Source organism: Diabrotica undecimpunctata, chromosome 1, assembly GCF_040954645.1.
Source record: "Diabrotica undecimpunctata isolate CICGRU chromosome 1, icDiaUnde3, whole genome shotgun sequence".
Lineage (NCBI taxonomy): Eukaryota > Metazoa > Arthropoda > Insecta > Coleoptera > Chrysomelidae > Diabrotica > Diabrotica undecimpunctata.
This window is the reverse complement of record NC_092803.1, coordinates 152,167,628-152,187,324: the sequence shown is the minus strand read 5'-3', so window position 1 is coordinate 152,187,324 and position 19,697 is coordinate 152,167,628. Positions and strand designations below refer to the sequence as shown.

At 32.8% G+C, this 19,697-nt stretch overlaps 1 protein-coding gene across 2 annotated transcripts in view; it reads left to right on the top strand.

The window, feature by feature from the left end:
* LOC140432385 (arylalkylamine N-acetyltransferase 1-like) overlaps positions 1 to 19,697 on the top strand; it is a 34,810-nt gene that overhangs the window by 8,004 nt on the left and 7,109 nt on the right. For both annotated transcript variants that reach the window (XR_011949799.1, XM_072520242.1), the window contains exon 3: positions 5,116 to 5,314. Coding sequence is in view for 1 of the 2 variants with exons in the window: in XM_072520242.1 (XP_072376343.1) it covers positions 5,116 to 5,314 (199 nt within the window). In the remaining variant the exon portion in view is untranslated. The remainder of the gene's footprint in view (positions 1 to 5,115; positions 5,315 to 19,697) is intronic.

Sequence of the window (19,697 nt, the reverse complement as noted above, 5' to 3'; positions counted from 1 at the left end):
ATAGGACAGATATCTGCCATGTATCTTGCTCCAAAAATATTTAATCACTTGCTCAACATATACAAAATATATATTAATACTTTTAATTCACTAAGTATGGTATAATCTATATTTAAAAAGTATGTATTAATATAACAAGATCGCCTTTTTGTGCATACATTTTTCGATCTGATTAATTATTAATGATCAAAATTAAAAAAATAAGAATATTTGACAGTTGTCAAGTGATTTATATTAAGTTGGGTTTTTCATTTCACGATGAATAGACCTGACGCCTGAACAACGATTCAGGCGACGACGCGATACGAAATATGTATCACGCACTACGTTTACTCCAACTGATAACATGCATTCACAGACACGTCGTACAGTGCTTACAGAAGACGTTGTTGCTACTGTAGAGCATAGCATACAGGAAGATCCGAATCAATCTATCCGCCATCGTGCACAGCAGTTGGATACGTATCCATCCACTTTATGGAATATTTTGCGGAAAGATCTTGCTTTGCGTGCTTACAAAATCAAACTTATGCAAGAATTGAAGGTACATCATAAACTAGCAAGGAGTAGATTCGTAGATTCGGTGAGTGGATCCAAAACGAGATTGCCGTTGATTCCGATTTTTATAAGCGAATTTTGTTTTGCGATGAAGCTCACTTTTGGTTGAATAGCTACGTCAACAAACAAAGCTGCCCTATTTGGAGTTAAGATAATCCTTAAATGTATGTTGAGAATCCATTACATCAAGACAAACTGACTATTTGGTGTGCTTTATGGTCTGGTGGAATCATTGGACCGTACTTCTTCAAAAACGATGCTGGCCAGAAGGTTACAGTCAATGGTAACCGCTATAGAGCCATTACATCAAGACAAACTGACTATTTGGTGTGCTTTATGGTCTGGTGGAATCATTGGACCGAGCCATGATTACTGCCTTTTTCATTCCGTAATTGAACAATCATGATGTGCAGGAGCTGTCGTTTCAATAAGATGGCGCAACATGTCACACAACTCATGCCACAATTGATTTATTGAAGAAAACGTTTGGTAACCACAAAGTTTCACGTTTCGGACCGTAAATTGTCCTCCAAGATCATGTGATTTACTGCTAGACTATTTTATGTGAAGATATGCGAAGGTGCTAGTCTACGCCGATAAGCATAAAACGATTGAACACTTGGAGGACAATATTCGCCGCATTATTGGTGATATACGGCGACAAATATTGGAAAGAGTGGTCGAAAATTGGACCTCCAGATTAGACTACGTCAGATCCAGCCATAACGGTCATATGGCAGAAATCATATTTAAATTATAATGCTAAAATATTATCTTTTCAATAAAGTCAATTTCATGTCAATTGATAAAAATCATCTTTGTTTTATTCCATTTCAAAGTTATATACCTCTAAAAAAACACCCAGTACAAATAAAAATTAAATACATGTAATATACCTAATATACAATATTTGTAGATTATTATACACCTACATAAATATAATTAAATCGGTCATTTTAAAAATTGAATAAGTCCACAATTTTCAGAAACTAACTTTTTATGCGGAATAGACTCCTCTAAGATAAACTCACGTTGTGTGCAAAAACGACACCAGTCCGTACATAATCTGTCGAAATACGCTACAACTAAAATTGAAGGTCTGTGCAAAAACAACGCAAGTCCAGGACGTATGCAGTTTTTGCCGTGCATTTGTAAACACAATTTCTAAGAATTTGGTTGGTAGCCGAGATCGTTATGATTGTTGAGTCGTTTATGTTACCATACTTTTATTTCAGTTTTCATTAATGTGTTGTGTTGTGAGGTTAAGTGCTTGACAATGATTAATTTAAATTTATTGGTTTTTTGGTATTTAAACAAAGAAATAATATGCCTACTTCATCTATCGACGATAGTGTGTGTACATGAACAATTACCTTAAAAAAGAGAAAACCCGATCCAGATAAATACAGAAGGAATGTTGTACGTAATGCTAAAGTTAAAGGTTTCTTCTTCTTCTTCTTCTGATTCCTATCCGTTTCGGATGTTGGAAATCATATTGGCAATCATGACCTTGCTCGCTGCGGCTCGAAACAGCTCCGTTAAGGTTTTCTTAAACCATGTTCTTAAATTCCGCAGCCATGATATTCTCCTTCTACCGGGTCCTCGCTTACCTTTGACTTTACCTTGCAATATAGACTGCAGATATTGCAATTTTATGCGTTTGATCGTAAACACAATCTCTGGTTCCTTCTTCATTTTTTCTAGAACTTCCTTGTTCGTGATCCTTGCTGTCCATGATATTCTTAGCATTCTTCTATAAAGCCACATCTCAAATGCTTCAAGTTTTTTAATAGTGGTGTCTGTAAGCGTCCATGGCTCCGCCCCGTACAACAACACAGAGAAAACATAGCATCTCAAATGTCTCATTTTTGTATCTAAAGGTTTACAACACACTAACTATAAAGGAAATATTGTACCGGCTCGAGCTACAGGACCTAAATGCATGTAAGTAATAATTTATGCTGTTATGTAGGTTTACAGAGGTTTGTTTATTACCGTTTGTATCAGCAATAGGCAAATTTTTATAGTTTTCATAACATAGTTTAATATTTCATTAATAAAACCATATTTTTTTCCGCAATAAATAAACAAACTACAGTAATGTAATATTGTCGTTAAGGTTCTTGTTTTGCAAATTTTAAAAATATAAACTTAGTGTCAATTCAATGAACCAAGGATAAAAATCGGCGTTTTTTGTAATAATAATAAGAGGGTTAATATCACTATACAGGAATTTATTAGCTACCGACTCATTTTATGTTCTAGTGTGCAAGAAATTTTACCATCCCTTAAAAATATCTTTTCTTTTTAGGTGCAGAGCAAAATGTTTCCAAAAATTTTCTGAAGAAGAATTGGCTTTTTGTGTTGACACACTAAACAACTTTTCCACCAAAAATGAGCAAGATATATTCTTGCAGCAAAATATCGAAAAGGTGCCTGTTCAGAGACACCATGCTCGAAAAGAAGGAGCAGTGTTGAAAGAATTTCAATTCACCTATCATGTTCCAAATCGAAAGAAGAACGAAGAAGTCTGTGAAAAGGCTTTTACTTCGATTTATGGGATATCAGTTGGTAAGAAGAATTTGCAGGTTGCTTCTTAAGTCTTTGACCCCCCGTGATAGGAGAGGACAACACCCGAAATGGAATACCCAATTACCTGAAGTTCTTAAGCTCATTTATGATCATATTTTGTCATTTCCCAGAAAACAGACACACTATGCAAGTAAAAAAATGGAACACCTTGATGCACGTCAAAACCATGCATAGTCTTTTTAAAAGAAAACATCCAAATGTGGATGTCAAGTATAAATACTACGCAAAATATTTTAAAGAACAGTTTTCTTTGCGTTTTGGTAGACCTTAAGTTGATACGTGTATTAAGTGCAAAGAATTGGTTACAAAAATTAACAGCCAGTCCCTAGGAGCACATGCCGAACGTACCGCAGAAGCTGAACTGACGGTTCATAAAAGAAGGGCCAATAAATTTCACAAGTTAAATTTTGTGAGAGATATTTGTGAAAATCGAGAGGACGCAGTTGTTCTCACGTTTGATTGTATGCAAAATCTTCCTCTGCCCTGTATACCGATACAAAAGATATTTTATTTGCGTCAACTATGGGTGAACTGCTTAGGTATAAAAAATCAAGGAATCTGTGTTTTACGTTTATCATGAAGGCCAAGCCAATAAAGGCGCTAATGATGTTTGTTCCATGTTGTTCCAATATTTTGAAACATTTTTACCCGATAATGTACAAGAAGTATTTTTGTTCAGCGACAACTGTCCTGGACAAAATAAGAACCATACGATGATCCGGTTTTTGCTCTCATTGACGGATACAGGCAGATTTTCCAAAATAATCCATTACATTCCAATAAGAGGACATTCATTTTTGCTGAACGATCGAGATTTTGGGGTGCTGAAATCAAAAATTAAGAAGCATGACAGAATTTATGTGCCAGACCAATATTATTCCCTTATGGCTGGAGCTGGGACAAATTTTTCCGTTTTTGAGATGAAGACACGTCGGATATTAGATTATTGTAATTGGTGGCCAAAATATTACAAGCGAAACTGCCCCTCCAATGAAAGCCTAGGTTCAAAGGTACAAAAGCAACAAAAAAGTACCTTCTCTCCATCGTCGTTTATGTCGTTTGAATACGATAAGCATGCAAAAGGTACAATTGTTACTCACGATTTTATCGACGGTTTCATTAATCATACGTTTCGTCTTTCCAAAACCAAACGCCCCATGTTGCTACAAACATCATTAGCTTACCCAAATAATGCTGTAGCCATTAATCCCAAAAAATTGCAAATATCAAGCAAGTTCAAAACAGCATTTTAGAAGAATATAAACCATTTTACGAGAAAATTTTCCAGTGGCCTACCAGTGAGCAAGCTGACGACGTAACCCCTGAGTCAGATAATGAATTTGATTTTGTTCCATAATATTATTATTTAATAATTACCAGTTTTTCTAGTTACTATATTTTCGAAATAAAAATATAAATGGTTGTATTTCTGTTTTTTTTTTCGTTTCATGCAAAAACAGCATTGGTCCAATATTTCAAAAGTCATTTTTCAAAAAACCTTTATTTTTTGACGAGACGATTTATAGATCATTATGATTAGAAACACAATTACAATATAACTTTTTGTTACAATATAACTGGATTTTGAGGTCATCCATTTCATCCATTTTTCAACTATTTAGTTTTTTTGCCCTCCTGTAAAATTAGGAATATGTGACTCGGGTTGTTTTTAAAATGACCGATTCAATTAAATATCGTCAAACACTATTCCCGTGTTCGGCCAATAGGTTTTTACGGGTAATGAGATTTTTGTTTGTTTTTGAGTGACAAATGTAAAATTAACATGTATGTAAAAAACTACTTATTATAATCCTTTCTTGTACATTGAGATTAATAAACATGATTATATAGGAACTCTCTATATGCACCTAATTGATCAAACGTCGTTATTTACTATAAAGAATAATTTATTTCAGATTTATATACTTAGTTAACCTTGCATACACAATCTAATTCCATTTTTAGATAAATTTGAGTTTGAAGAATACCCTGTAACGGATGAAAGATTTGTAAAAGTCTTACGAATGCTAGAATACGCAGAAAGGCAAGTTGATCTGTTCAAAAGATATCCAGACGTTAATAAAATACTCAGTATTTTTGTCCTATCGGTCGATGCGTCGCTTAGAGGTAAAGGAATTGCAAAGAAGCTTAGCAATAAAGCAAAGTAAGTTCAAATATAATGATTATTTTTTATTTTATTATTTTTATGTGTAACTATGCTTCGGTTTTCTAGCATCTTAATACCTTTAGAATACAATTAGTGTTAACCTGAATAAATATCACTGAGATATGAAATTCTATCCACTATTTTGCCATCGACCGACGCAACCTTATATTTATGTATTCCCTGCTATTGTACACATACAATCATAAGCATATTCTACGTACCTTACCTCATCACTACCGAGACTCGCACTAAACCCAACGTACATGTTCAATTGGAAAATATCAAGAAATCAATAGGACAAAGATCTGCTATGTATCTTGCTCCAAAAATATTTAATCACCTGCCCAACATATACAAAATATATATTAATACTCTTAATTCACTAAATATGGTAAAATCTATATTTAAAAAGTATGTATTAATCCTAGATCGTATGTTTGTGCATACATTTTTCGATCTGACTAATTAATAATGATCAAAATTAAGAAGAATATTTGGAATAGAATAGACATATAAAAAAATTAAACACATATGTAATATACATATTATACAATGTTTGTAGATTATTATGCACCTACATAAATATAATTAAATATCGTCACACATTATTCCCGTCTTCGACCGATAGGTTTTAACCTATTGGTTAATGAGTAAATGTTTTTTAGGTTTTTGAGTGACAAATGTAAAATTACCATAAAATAAACCACTCATTATAATTCTTTCTTGTACATTGAAATCAATAAACATCCCAGATATCTACGGTATCAAAAGGATTGAGCTCTGGTGGGACTCTTTCCGTGTTATCGAGCCCTAGGTGACTTGGTATGCTGGAGTATCTCCCAAAAATTTTCGTACACATCTGGACATCGCGAGGAGTACAGCTTTATGCATAGCTTTATAGTGATGTTCATTTAGACCCAGCTGTTTTATGTTCTCTAAGAGGTTTTTGGGAATAACGCCAGTAGTAGATAGAATAATAGGTACTGCCTGGGTACTTTCCATTCTCCATTGGCTGATTTGTATTTCTAGATCTCTATACTTGGGGATCTTTTCGTTGTATTTAACACGTTAATTATTGGTGTTAGGTATCGCCACATCAATAAGTGTTGTTTGCCTAGTAAGTTTATTAACTATATGTATAAGATCGGGTCTATTATGCGCCACTGGTTGATCTGCTTGCACAGTGCGGTCCCAGTATAGCTTGTAGTTGTCATTTTTAAGCATTTTGTCTGGGACGTATTCATAATAAGGAACATGGTTGGTTTGGAGAAGTCCCAGTTTGTCAGCTAGTTCTTGGTGGATAATCTTTCCTACTGAGTAATGGCGTTCTTTATAATCAGTACCGACAAATGCCTGGCAGCCACCGGTAAGATGTTGGATGGTTTCTTGGGCTTGGCATCCATATCGGCATTTGTCATTTTGGACTTGAGGATCTTTAACAATATTTTTCAGGCAATTTTTAGTTGGAATAACCCTGAATGGCAAGTAGGAAACCCTCAGTCTCGGGAAACATCTTTCCTGATGTCAACCAATAGTTCGACGCTGTATTGTCGACATATTCTTGGCTGATCTTATTGAAATGTCGCCCATGCAGAGGTTTACTCATCCAGATGCGCATTTTTTCTTGCTAAGTCAGGTAGTTTATGCGCATTTCTTGTTCCCTCAGTTTAAGCGGCGTTGTATCATCTACTGCGCAAATTGCTCGATGTAAAGTAGATGTCTCAGCCTGTACCTGAAAATATGTTTTTAAATTAGCAATTTGTTTATCCAATTGCTTACCTTTACCCATAAGTCCTCTTCCCCCTTGATACCGCGGTAATGTTGTTCTCTCTACTGCACTGCGTGGATGATGTTTTTGTTCCTTTGTGAGAAGTGTTCTTACTTCCGCTGAAGACCCTCTATATCCGTTTATGACCACTTTATAATACCAAATGAGTAGCTCAGCGTGGAACAGGCGTACGTATTTAATGTCTTAAACAAATTTTTATTATTAAGATATGACCGATTTAGTTGTCTTACTTTTCGCACGAACTCCGAAGTTAGTTCAGTTTTCATTTAGTTATGGTCAATTTTCCGCGCTTGTTTTACTCCGAGATATTTGTACATATCATTTTCACCCATTGCCTCGATGTTTTGGCCATCTTGCATATCGAAACCTCCGGGCTGAACCTTTCCTCTGACTATATTTAGTATACGGCACTTGTCTAGTCCAAAATGCATATTGATATCATTCGAGAAATTTTCTACAGTTTTTAGCATCTGATCTTGAAGTTGTTTGGAGTGGGAGCCATCCCTGGCAGCCTCCGGTAAGATGTTGGATAGTTTCTTGGGCTTGACATCCATATCGGCATTTGTCGTTTTGGATTTGAGGGTCTTTGACGATATATTTCAGGTAATTTTTGGTTGGTATAACCTGATTCTGAATGGCAAGTAATGAACCTTCTGTTTCAGGGAACATCTTTTCTGATGTCAACCAATATTTCAACGCTATATTGTCGACATAGTCTTGACTGACTTCATTCGGATGTCACCCGTGCAGAGGTTTACCCATCCAGATGTACATTTTTTCGTTCTTAGTAAGATGATTTATGCGCATTTCTTGTTCCCTCAGTTTGATTGGTGTTGTGTCATCTACTGCACAAATCGCACGATGAAGGGTAGATGTCTCCGCCATCCATAAGTCCTCGTCTTCCTAAATACCGTCGTTCTTTCTACTGCACTTCGAGGATGGTGTTTTTGTGGCTTTGTGAGGTGTGTTCGTACTTTTCGCTGAAGAATTTCTATATCCGTTTTAGTCGACTTAATAATCCCAAATGAGTGGCTAAGCGCGGAAAATGCGTAGGTGTTTAATGCCTTAAACAAATTTTTACTATTAAGATGTGAGCGGAGTAGCTGTTTTACCCTTCGTATGAACTCTGATGTTAATTCGATTTTCATTTGTTTATGGTCAATTTTCCGCGCTTGCTTTACTCCTAGATATTTATACATGGCTTTACTCCGGGCTGAACCTTTCCCTTGACTATATTTAGTACACGACATTTGTCTAACCCAAAGTTCATACTAATATCATTTGAAAAAGTTTCTATAGTTTTTAGCATTTGTTCTAAGTGATTTCGAGTGGAAGCCATTAGTTTTAAATCATCCATTTACAACCGATGATTAAGCTTCGCCACTACAGTATTGTTGTTTTTTAATGCTAAAACCTGAGTCAGTGGAGTTCAATAGCTGGGATAGTGGGTTAGGTTGGGTTAGGTTAGGTTAGGTTAGGTTAGGTTAGGTTAGGTAGACGTAAACGATAATTATTGCAATCAAGTTTATTTCCTCTCTTGAATATAGGAGTAACCGAAGCCAATTTCCAGGACGAGGGGAGAGAACCTTAAATAAAAAAGCATTAATTATAAGAGATACAGGGATGGCTACAGATTATGCACATTGTTTGAGAAAAAAGGGGAAGAGTCCGTCTAATCCAGGCGATGAATTATTGCGTAGTTTCCATAAATAATGTTTAATTGCATCCGGTGTGAAAGATATATTTTTAAGAAATTTAGACAAACGTGGTCACATTATTTGAGGAATGGTATCGTTAGATTCATCTGTAAAAAACTAGAAAAGAATAATGATAAACATTCCAAAGACTCGTGATTCGAAGAACACAAAGACCCTTCAGCTTTTGAAAGTAATGGTAGGGAGACTTTAGAAGATAAAGATGTGCGAATGTACCGATAAACTCTTTACTATTACCACTTCCAATGATAGATTCAAATTCTGTTAAATAGGTCAAAGAAATAAAATTAGACTTACTCACAATCAATTTAATCTTACTACCAAAACGACAGGTTTCGCTTTCTACACTTTGCAAAGCATCTTCAGGTCAAACGGTACAAAGTAAATTGAACGCTGAAATTATAAAAAGCCCATATTAGGGTGCAGTCTTATAAAGATAAAGATCAAAAAAGGTTATAGTAATTATATCAATATTACATGTCTGTGTTTATTAATATGCATAAAATTGATTTAGCACACAATGTGAAAACCCACAAATTGGTAAGAGATAATCTATTGAATTGTAATAAATTAGAAACAAACAAAATACTACTTACATTCCGGTACAAGAATTTTTAGATAATGATTCGTGATACATAGTTCAAACTATCCTGTAATTGTTAATGATGGGTGATCTTCGGTTAATGTTGTAACTGTCTGACAATTAACGAGGAAGTTTCTTGAGGGGAGAGATGTTAACAAATGAAATAGGAGTAAGGTATATGTGAGTGTTTGTTAAATGAAAGTGATGTTTTATATTATTTAAATTATTAAAGTTATATTTGATTATTATATTATTAAAGTTATATAAAGATATATTTTAGAAATGTGTGCTAATTTATTGAAATTTTTTACAGTATGAGGACAGTTATATGACAATGAATGAAATTAGATGTACTATTTTGTGGGTGTGCAATTTCTTTAACTTGTAATTATTAAATTTTTTGATAAAAGGCAATTAATTTCTGTTTTGGCAGAAAATTGTGATGTCATATGTTAAAATTATAAAACTAAAAACAATTAAGGACAAATAGGGACAAACAGAATACAATTAAAAGGACAAAACATACATAAAACTTTAAAAAAAGAGGGCTTATTGGCACTACATCACTTTTTAGGAGAGGAACTGGTAAATTGAGTTTTTTGTTGTCTACACCGTTTGACCTGAAGATGCTTTGCAAAGTGTAGAAAGCGAAACCAGTCGTTTTGGTAGTAAAATTAAATTGATTGTGAGTAAGTCTAATTTTATTTCTTTTATCTATTTGAAATGGACTCACACAATCAACACATTCATGGTTCAAATTCTGTTCTTAACTTAAGCAAAGATTGTTTGACTCGGTTAGAAAAATTACGGTGGGCAAGAAAATCATCAAGGGAACCAGTAAGTTTATATCTTCGCCAAAGCTTTCGCTTATGTCCAATGGGTAGCTGAGAGGCTAATTTAAGATTTTAGTCGATTTCTGTATAGCTGTCGTTCGGTTGTATGATCAGAAATTGTTTTAATAACAGTATGTATGAAGAAAAGAGTCCCACATGGATGATGGACCAGAGTGATTGAGAAAAATATATTGCCAATTTAACTGGGATAAAACCGAATTTACATTAAAGAAATCAGCAGTGGCATACGTTACGAACTTATTTTTGCAAGGCGGTGTTAAACTTAATTGAATATGAGCAGTAATAAGCGAGTGGTCAAAAAGACCCACAGGAGAGGACACTTCAAGTGTACAAATTAAACGATTATCATTTGTAAAAAATAGATCTAAAATTGAAGAATTATTGTTAGCTCTAAACCCTGTAAGTTCAGTTATCAGTTGTAATAAATTTGAGTTCATGATAAAGTTTTTAAACAAATTCTGGGAATTGATAGTATCAGTTTTGGAAATAATGGGCCAGCTAATTTCTGGAAAATTGAAAAGGATGATAATTCCTCAAGTTTGTCAATAAGCATATTATCTTGAGTAAGTACTATCTTATCATCTATCTAGTACTATCAATGGCTGACTATCAATTCTGTAGGGCTGATGCGTCATGTAAGGAAAAATAGTATTGGACAAGACTAGACGTCCAAACCCTAATAAGCAAAGCACGGGAAGGATACAGATAAATTTGGAGAAGTCATTGCCAACCTCCATTAGAGACGTATTCCAGAGAAGAAAGTAAAATTGTGGCTTATTTCCAATAAAAATGGTAAATTTTATTAAGATGCGACAAGAACTTAGGAACTATATTAGAATTATTTGTTTTATTATTTCACTTCTAAAATCAATTTCGCATAGTTATATACACAAAATGGTTCTTTATTGAAATATTTATTAAAAACTGTACAAGCAACAACAACTTCTGTTATAACACGTTCTAAAATTTAACTAAAATAATAATATATAGGTAAACAGTTTTTAGACCCTCCTGTAAAATGGTACCTAATTGACATTCAATGCAATATTTCATTTTAGAGTACAATACTTTAAAAACGTGTAAAATTGTGTTAATTGTTTAAAAAGCTCAAATTAAATAACAATAACAGAAAGTATTTCCGAGAATTTTATGAATAATAGTTACTTAACATGTAATTTAATCTTGAACACCAACATTACACCTTGTACACCTTTCATTTAGTTACATTAATTAGTAAACGTTTTTCTCCTATATAATTTTTATCTATTAGATGGTAAAATATCTGTAATAAATGCATATAAGAACAAATTTTATCACGCATGGATTTTATTACGTCACATACTGATTGTTTGGATTTCAATACAATATGCCATCCTACTCCTTTGTTAATGTTTAAGTATATTATAAACAATGATATTATTTTCAGGTGCTGCCAAATTTATTGAATTCATGTTTATTAGATTGTTAAAATGCAAAAGTTTATTAATTAATCTGACACAATGAGTTTCACTGTTTCACTAAATTAATACGACAAATTTGAGAATATTATGAAATAAGACACATTTTTTCTCTTCTTCTTCTTCTTCTTTTTCTTCTTTTTATGTAGACATGCCTCTGTCTGCTTTTCAATGCGCCTCCAGTAAGTTGTCGTTCCATCGTTTTCGTGGTCTTCCTACTGATCATCTTCCTATTGGGGAACCGTCTCTTGCCATCTTTACCACTCTATTTGTTGTCATATGTCATTGTTGTCATATGATCGTTTTATTCTACTATTCTATTTCTTACCCAGAAGTGTTTTCATCTCTGCATTCTTTATGTCCTCTCTGTGTCAGATCATGTTTCTGCCGCATATGTCATTATTGGTTTAATGACTGTTTTGTAAATTCTGCGTTTCATTTCGTTCCCGATATTTTTATTGATCCATATTGTTTCATTCAGACAACCTACGGCTCTGTTTGCTCTATTCACTTGTCTTCCACTTCAGTTTCGAGCTTTCCGTAGCTAGATAATGTGATGCCTAGATATGTAAACTCCATCACTTATTCTATTATCTGACCTTCCAGCTCCAATTTACATCCTACTGCATTTGCGTTATACGTGAGTTATAGTCGTTGACCCCATAAGCCAATACCCTAAATCCGATGCGTCAGCACCTGAACTATGATCGACCTGAATATAAAAGTGCAACTTGCGAATTATTGTTTTATTTTCCAATGTGTAATGTATTTCATTTTAATTAATTATTATTCAGTCTGATTTGAAATTTTGTACAGTGAAGTCTGATTTAAATATTGTAACTTTTAAGAACGCAATAAAGTTCTCTCGCATTTGTAAATTAAATAATTATTTTTTAAAAATCGTCCCTGAAGGGCAGAAACTAGCAGTGGCGCAGTCTTAGTGGATTTTTCGTAGAATTCCATTGCGGATATTCGTGAGTTTTAACTCTTTGACGAAAAAAAGAACCGGTTTCCGTTTTTCATAAACTTTTCGAACTGTCAGTGATTTTGGGCTCCATCAGGACATCCAGAATTTCCAGGGACATCAAGCAGAAGTACATAAATGTGGTAAGCTAATAATTTTTATTCATATTCAGACTCATCTTTGCCTATTAAATCCTTTTGTGAAAATAATAGTCAAGAGTACGTATTATTTACTTATTATTTTTGATTGATAAGAATATAATTAAGAAAGAAAAGTATTAAATAAAAATAAAATGACTTCACCAAGTACTTCAAATGCTACTATTATTGTACCTAAGTTAGATATCGCAAATTTAGCCATTATTCCTCGTTTTGATGGCAATATCAATAAACTCTATAGATTTATAAATGCTACCGAATCAATCTTACAACATTATTTTGATACAACTAATCATAATAGCTTTCAAAATTGTTTATTATTGAACGGTATATTAAATAAATTAGAAGGAAGAGCTGAAGAAATAATTGCGATTAGCGGCAATACTGATTGGGATGGTATAAAAAATACATTAATTTTAAATTTTGCTGATCAAAGAGACGAAAATTGTCTAAATCAGGATCTAGTTAATCTTAAACAAAAGTCAAACGAATCACCTTATCAATTTCATGAAAAGGTGCTAGATTTATTAAATTCTATTTGTAACTATATATATATTTACACCATCTTGGTCAGGAACGTACATACAAACGAGATTTCTTTAACAAACAAGCATTAAAAACATTTTTAGCAGGTTTAAGAGAACCTTTAGGACCCATAATTCGTGCAATGAGACCACAATCTATTGAGCAAGCTATACAATTCATTAAAGAAGAAGATAATATTAAATACTATCAAAAAAGTCAAAATTTTAATACTAATAATAATAATAATAATAGTAACAAATATTCTAGAAAACCAAACTATAACTTTCATTTAAATTCCCAAATAAATTCTCGCAATGATAGACATTTTCAACCTTCACAATCACATCAGTATCAAAGAAACACTCCCCAAAACTATCAGTATAATGTCCAAAATTCTAATAGGCCAACTCAAAATGTTTGGCGACCAAATCCAAATTTTGTTCCCAACAGACCCACTAACATGAGTACATCTACTAGAAATAGTATTTCCCAGTTCAGAAATAGCTTTCAAAACTCTAACAAGCCAGCTCAGAACGCTTGGCGATCAAATCCCAATTTTGCTCCAAACACATCTACTCCTATGAGTACAACTACTAGAAATAGTACTCCCCAATTCAGGAATAATTTCCACAACCCTAGAAATCCAAATCAAAATTTTACATTCGAAGAACTATATAATACTGAATACGAATCCATCAATAATAGTGATTACCAAAATACTCCTCAGACTTCTCATCAACAAACTTATGATAAAAATTTTGAATAAAATCCTTTATAAAAAGGTATATAAAAAACCCAGTTGGGCTATGTTAAATTGGCAAAACGTTTTCGGAATAAGTATTCCATCATCAGTACCAAGTTAATACATGGATGTAGCCACTAAATATGGGGTTACAAACCCTTTAAAAATTGCTAATTTAAATTTAGTTTACATAATGTCTGTTTTACAATTTAGATGGTAAAGTTACCGTTGGATTGGTAACATGGTGACATATGACTCTGCAATAAGTTGCAAGTCCTGAGACGGTATGTCTACGAGGACTTCAATAAAGCAACTCAAAGCAACTCAGTTGCTTTATTGAAGTCCTCGTAGACATACCGTCTCAGGACTTGCAACTTATTGCAGAGTCATATGTCACCATGTTACCAATCCAACGGTAACTTTACCATCTAAATTGTAAAACAGACATTATGTAAACTAAATTTAAATTAGCAATTTTTAAAGGGTTTGTAACCCCATATTTAGTGGCTACATCCATGTATTAACTTGGTACTGATGATGGAATACTTATTCCGAAAACGTTTTGCCAATTTAACATAGCCCAACTGGGTTTTTTATATACCTTTTTATAAAGGATTTTATTCAAAATTTTTAATATATGGTATACAGCCAAACACAGGAACTTAGTTTCCTTGTGGATTTTAAACTTATGATACTGTTAACGAAGAGCATCATCAAAATTTTCAAGACGGCATCTTTCAAAACCAACCGACTTAATAAAATTAAATTTTTCCACAAATAAAAGAGAACTGCCATATATTCAGATTCATGATCCTCCATTAAAGTTACTGGTAGATACAGGTTCTTCTAAATCGTTTTTAAATCCCGAAAAAGCTAACCTTTTTTACAAAAATTATATCTTTTACGAACCCTTTGTTGTTTCCGCAGTATTTCAAAGTACAAAGAAGGACTTTTGTGCAGAAATCCCCATTTTTTCAGAATTTAATCAGGAAGGTAAGATTAAGTTCCATCTTTTTGATTTTCATAGAAGTTTCGATGGTCTTTTAGGACTAGATAACATAAAATATCTTAATGCTAAGTTAGATTTCGTAAATTCCCAATTAACTACTCCATATTCTAGTATACCTATAACGTATTATAAATCTGACCTAAAAATAATCTTTAAACAAAAATTGGACCCCTTATCTTGTAGTGTAGCTAAAATTCCAGTTTCTCAAAAATCAGGATGTATATTTATCCCTGACCAAACTATTCAAAAATGTGAAATCCCTGCATGTCTCTCGAACGCAATAGACGGTTTTGCTCTAGTCGAAATCTATAACCGAACCCAAGATGAAATTTTTGTCACCTTAGATGCTCCAATTGATACTGTTCCGCTGACGAAAATTGTCATGAATTATTCCATGCAGACATAGTGCCTGCTGACGAAATCGAAACATTTATTATTGAAAATTTAATCCGTACATCTCATATGAACTCTGAAGAAAAACAAAATATTCTAAAAATTTGTAATAAATATTCTAATCTTTTTCATAGCGAGGATAAACCTCTTACATTTACAAATAGAGTTAAGCATTTTATAAAAACTAAGGATGAACTACCTATTTATAGTCAATCGTATAGATACCCCTTTGTTCATAAACCAAAAGTAAATAGTCAAATAAACAAAATGTTAGAACAAGGAATTATTAGACCAAGCAACTCACCTTGGTCCTCGCCTATCTGGGTAGTACCCAAAAAAGCAGATGCATCAGGAAAAAATAAATGGAGAATTGTCGTAGATTATAGGAAACTGAACGAGAAAACAATTCCAGACAAATACCCATTACCAAATATTATCGATACACTTGATAAATTAGGCAGATGCAACTATTTTAGTACACTTGATCTAGCTAGTGGTTTTCATCAGATTGAGATGCACCCAGACGATATTCCCAAGACAGCTTTCAATGTTGAGAATGGACATTATGAATATGTTCGTATGCCATTTGGACTCAAGAATGCTCCTGCAACTTTTCAGAGAGTTATGGACGATATTCTGCGAGGTCTTCAAGATGACATCTGTCTTGTTTACTTAGACGATATAATTATTTTTTCTACCTTACTACAAGAGCATATTGTAAATTTAGAAAAAGTTTTTAAACGTTTACAAGCCAATAATTTTAAAATACAATTAGATAAGTGTGAATTTTTAAGAAAAGAAGTAGCTTATCTTGGTCACGTTGTAACTACAGAAGGTGTAAAACCAAACCCAGATAAGATTAATGCAATTGTCAAATATCCAATTCCTTAAACAGCACGCGAAATAAAAGGATTTTTAGGATTATTGGGATATTACAGGAGATTTATAAAAGATTTTGCCAGATTAACTAAACCATTAACGAAATGTTTAAAAAAGGATGCTAAGATAGAACACACTCCAGAATTTGTAAAATGTTTCGAAGATTGCAAAAATTTATTAATTAATGAACCTATACTTCAGTATCCAGATTTTGATAAAGATTTTATATTAACTACTGATGCAAGTAATGTAGCAGTAGGAGCCGTATTATCTCAATTGGTAAATGGTCAAGACAAACCAGTAGCTTATACCTCGAGAACATTAAACGAGTCCGAACAAAACTACAGTGTTATAGAAAAAGAGCTTCTTGCGATAGTATGGGCAACTAAGTATTTTAGACCTTATCTATTTGGAAGACAATTTAAAATTATGACAGACCATAAACCTTTACAGTGGCTTATGTCTCTAAAAGAACCAAATTCACGATTAGTGAGATGGCGTTTAAAATTAGAGGAATTTGATTACATAATCGAATACAAGAAAGGAAGTTGCAATGCAAATGCAGACTCCCTATCTAGAATAGAGATTAATTGTAATGAATTTTTAAAATACATGGAAGAACAAAATAAGACTCAGACAAGGAACGATGATGATAGCGTTTCGATGGCTGTAAATATCGACGACGACATTAACGAAGAAAACTTAAAACAAGGAAATGATAAAGATAACGACATTGAAGATAACGAAGATGATGGAGAAACTGTACATACTAGTATAGAAGATCCAATACTAGGAATGCTCATTTCTGATAAACATCTCAATGTTTTTGATCACCAAATTGTAATTGATTTTGTTTTACACTCAGCTGCCAAACCAAAAATTGAAAAAATATTTCTCAACAGAAAAAGACTTTATATCCAAATTTCAAAAAATAATATTGTACAAGAAACTATTAATATATTTAAAAATTACATTGACCCAAAATACAAATATGCTGTGTACTTCAAAGAAGACACCTTTATACCAGAAATATTAGAAACGTTAAAAAACACATTTAAAAATTCTGCCTACAAGTTAATAAAATGTAACAGCATCTTAAAAGATTTAGTAGACAAAGATGAACAGCATGAAAAAATAAGGTTATTTCATGAAGGAAAATCCAATCACCGAGGTATCCTAGAAACAGAAACTAGAATTAAACGTACCTACTATTGGCCAGGAATAAAACAAGATGTAACAGATTTTATAAATAATTGTAATATTTGCCAAGTAAATAAATATGATCGTAATCCGCCAAATCAAAAATTAATGATTACACCCACAGCTACAAAACCGTTTGAAATAATATTTGCAGACACTTTTCAAGTCAAGTCCAAAAATTTCTTACTAGTATAGACACATTTTCTAAATACGGTCAAGCATACCCACTTTCAGCTTTGTCAAGTACTGAAATTGTAAGAGCTTTTCTAACCTTCATGACACATCATGGAATTCCTGATCTCGTAACTATGGACCGAGGCACAGAATTAAAAAACTCTGTTGTACAAGAATTCTTCGACATACATAAAGTAAAAACTCATTATGTTACTACAAATAGTACCCAATCTAAAGGATCTATAGAGAGATTTCATTCTACTCTAATAGAACATCTACGAATAATAAGAAGCAAATCAGATGGAAAAATTGATATCTTAAATCAAATGCCTTATGCTATTTTAGGATATAATAACTCAATACATTCCGTAACTCAACAAAAGCCTATAGATATTATAAATGGACACATTAACACTAAAGAAATATTTGTTATGAACATAGACCAAAAACTGATTAATAATTATATTCAAAAACATAGAGATATGACCAAAGGGATCTATAAAGAACTTAATAAAAAATTGATCGAACAAAAAGAAAAAAGTATTGAATATCACAATAAGGATCGACACGAACCACTCACATACGAAGAAGACAGTGATGTTTACAGGAAAAACACTACACTTGTACGAAATAAACTTGCTACTAGGTACTAGGTACTAAACCCTAAATTTATGAAAGATAAAGTTGTTAAAGATGCAAAAATTAAAGTTGCTACTCAAAAAAGACTTTTACATAAACAAAACTTAAGACGACCAAAAACTAACCGGAAAAAACTCTTGCAGGTTCCTAATAACAACGATGATGGTCCTGGGCCTTCAACAAGCCGATACTAAAGACTTAATAAACAAATTTTATTATCGACAGATATTGTAGAGAATTTTAATAATACTATTTCTCTCATAAAGAGTATCCAAAAAGTAATTTTCTCTGGTTTAGAATCTATTCGTTCAAACCTTAATAAATTTATTTTTAATTTCGAAGATTTCCTTATAACTAGAAATATTTTAGACCAATTAAGTATAAGTATAAATATTATATTACAGTTGCTAACAGAAATAGAAAACTCTATAACATTTGCGAGACTAGGTATTTTAAATAGTAGTATAGTAAAGATTAATGAACTAAAGTCAATATTAACTCAAATTATGAAATATTATTCAAGAAACGAACTAATTTATCCGAATATCACATCAGACATAAATAAATATTATAATATCTTAGAAACAAAAGCGTACTACTCTAACTTGACAATTGTTTTCATTGTCCATGTTCCAATAGCTTATCCCGACGAATACTCCTACTATCATTTATACTCGATCCCTACTGTAAATCGAACTACCATAGTACCCCCTAACACCTATCTGATAATGAATGAAAATTTTTACCAATACACATCTGTACCATGCTCCAATCTGAAGCCAAATTTCTTTTGTCCCGAGAATCATTTGAAAAGTAAAAATGAAGAAGACTGTCTATTCCAACTCCTTAAACTGAAATCTAATCCTACGAGATGCCAAAGAATAGAAGTTCACATTTCAAAAAATATCATCCAACAAGTAGATGAGTCCCACTACATCGCTGTTTTGGTAACCAAAACCAAAATCCAAATGAACTGTACCAACACAGATCTTCAATTAATTTCTGGAAATTATCTCATCACAGTTCCCTTCCAATGCCAGTTTAGCACAGAAGACCAAACATTTAGCAATAATCGCCTCATTTCTGAAAGTCAGCCACTATTACTTCCGAATATAGTTATTCCTTATCCTCGTCAAGAAGAGATTCCTAAAGTTCATATCGAAGATGTCCAACTGGACCAGATTCATTTAGTTAAGAAGAAACAAGAAGAAATTAAAACATTGATACTTAAAAACTCAAAAGCTACTAGTCCTTTTAACTTTTGGAACCTATCAACAATATTTTTGATTATAATAATTT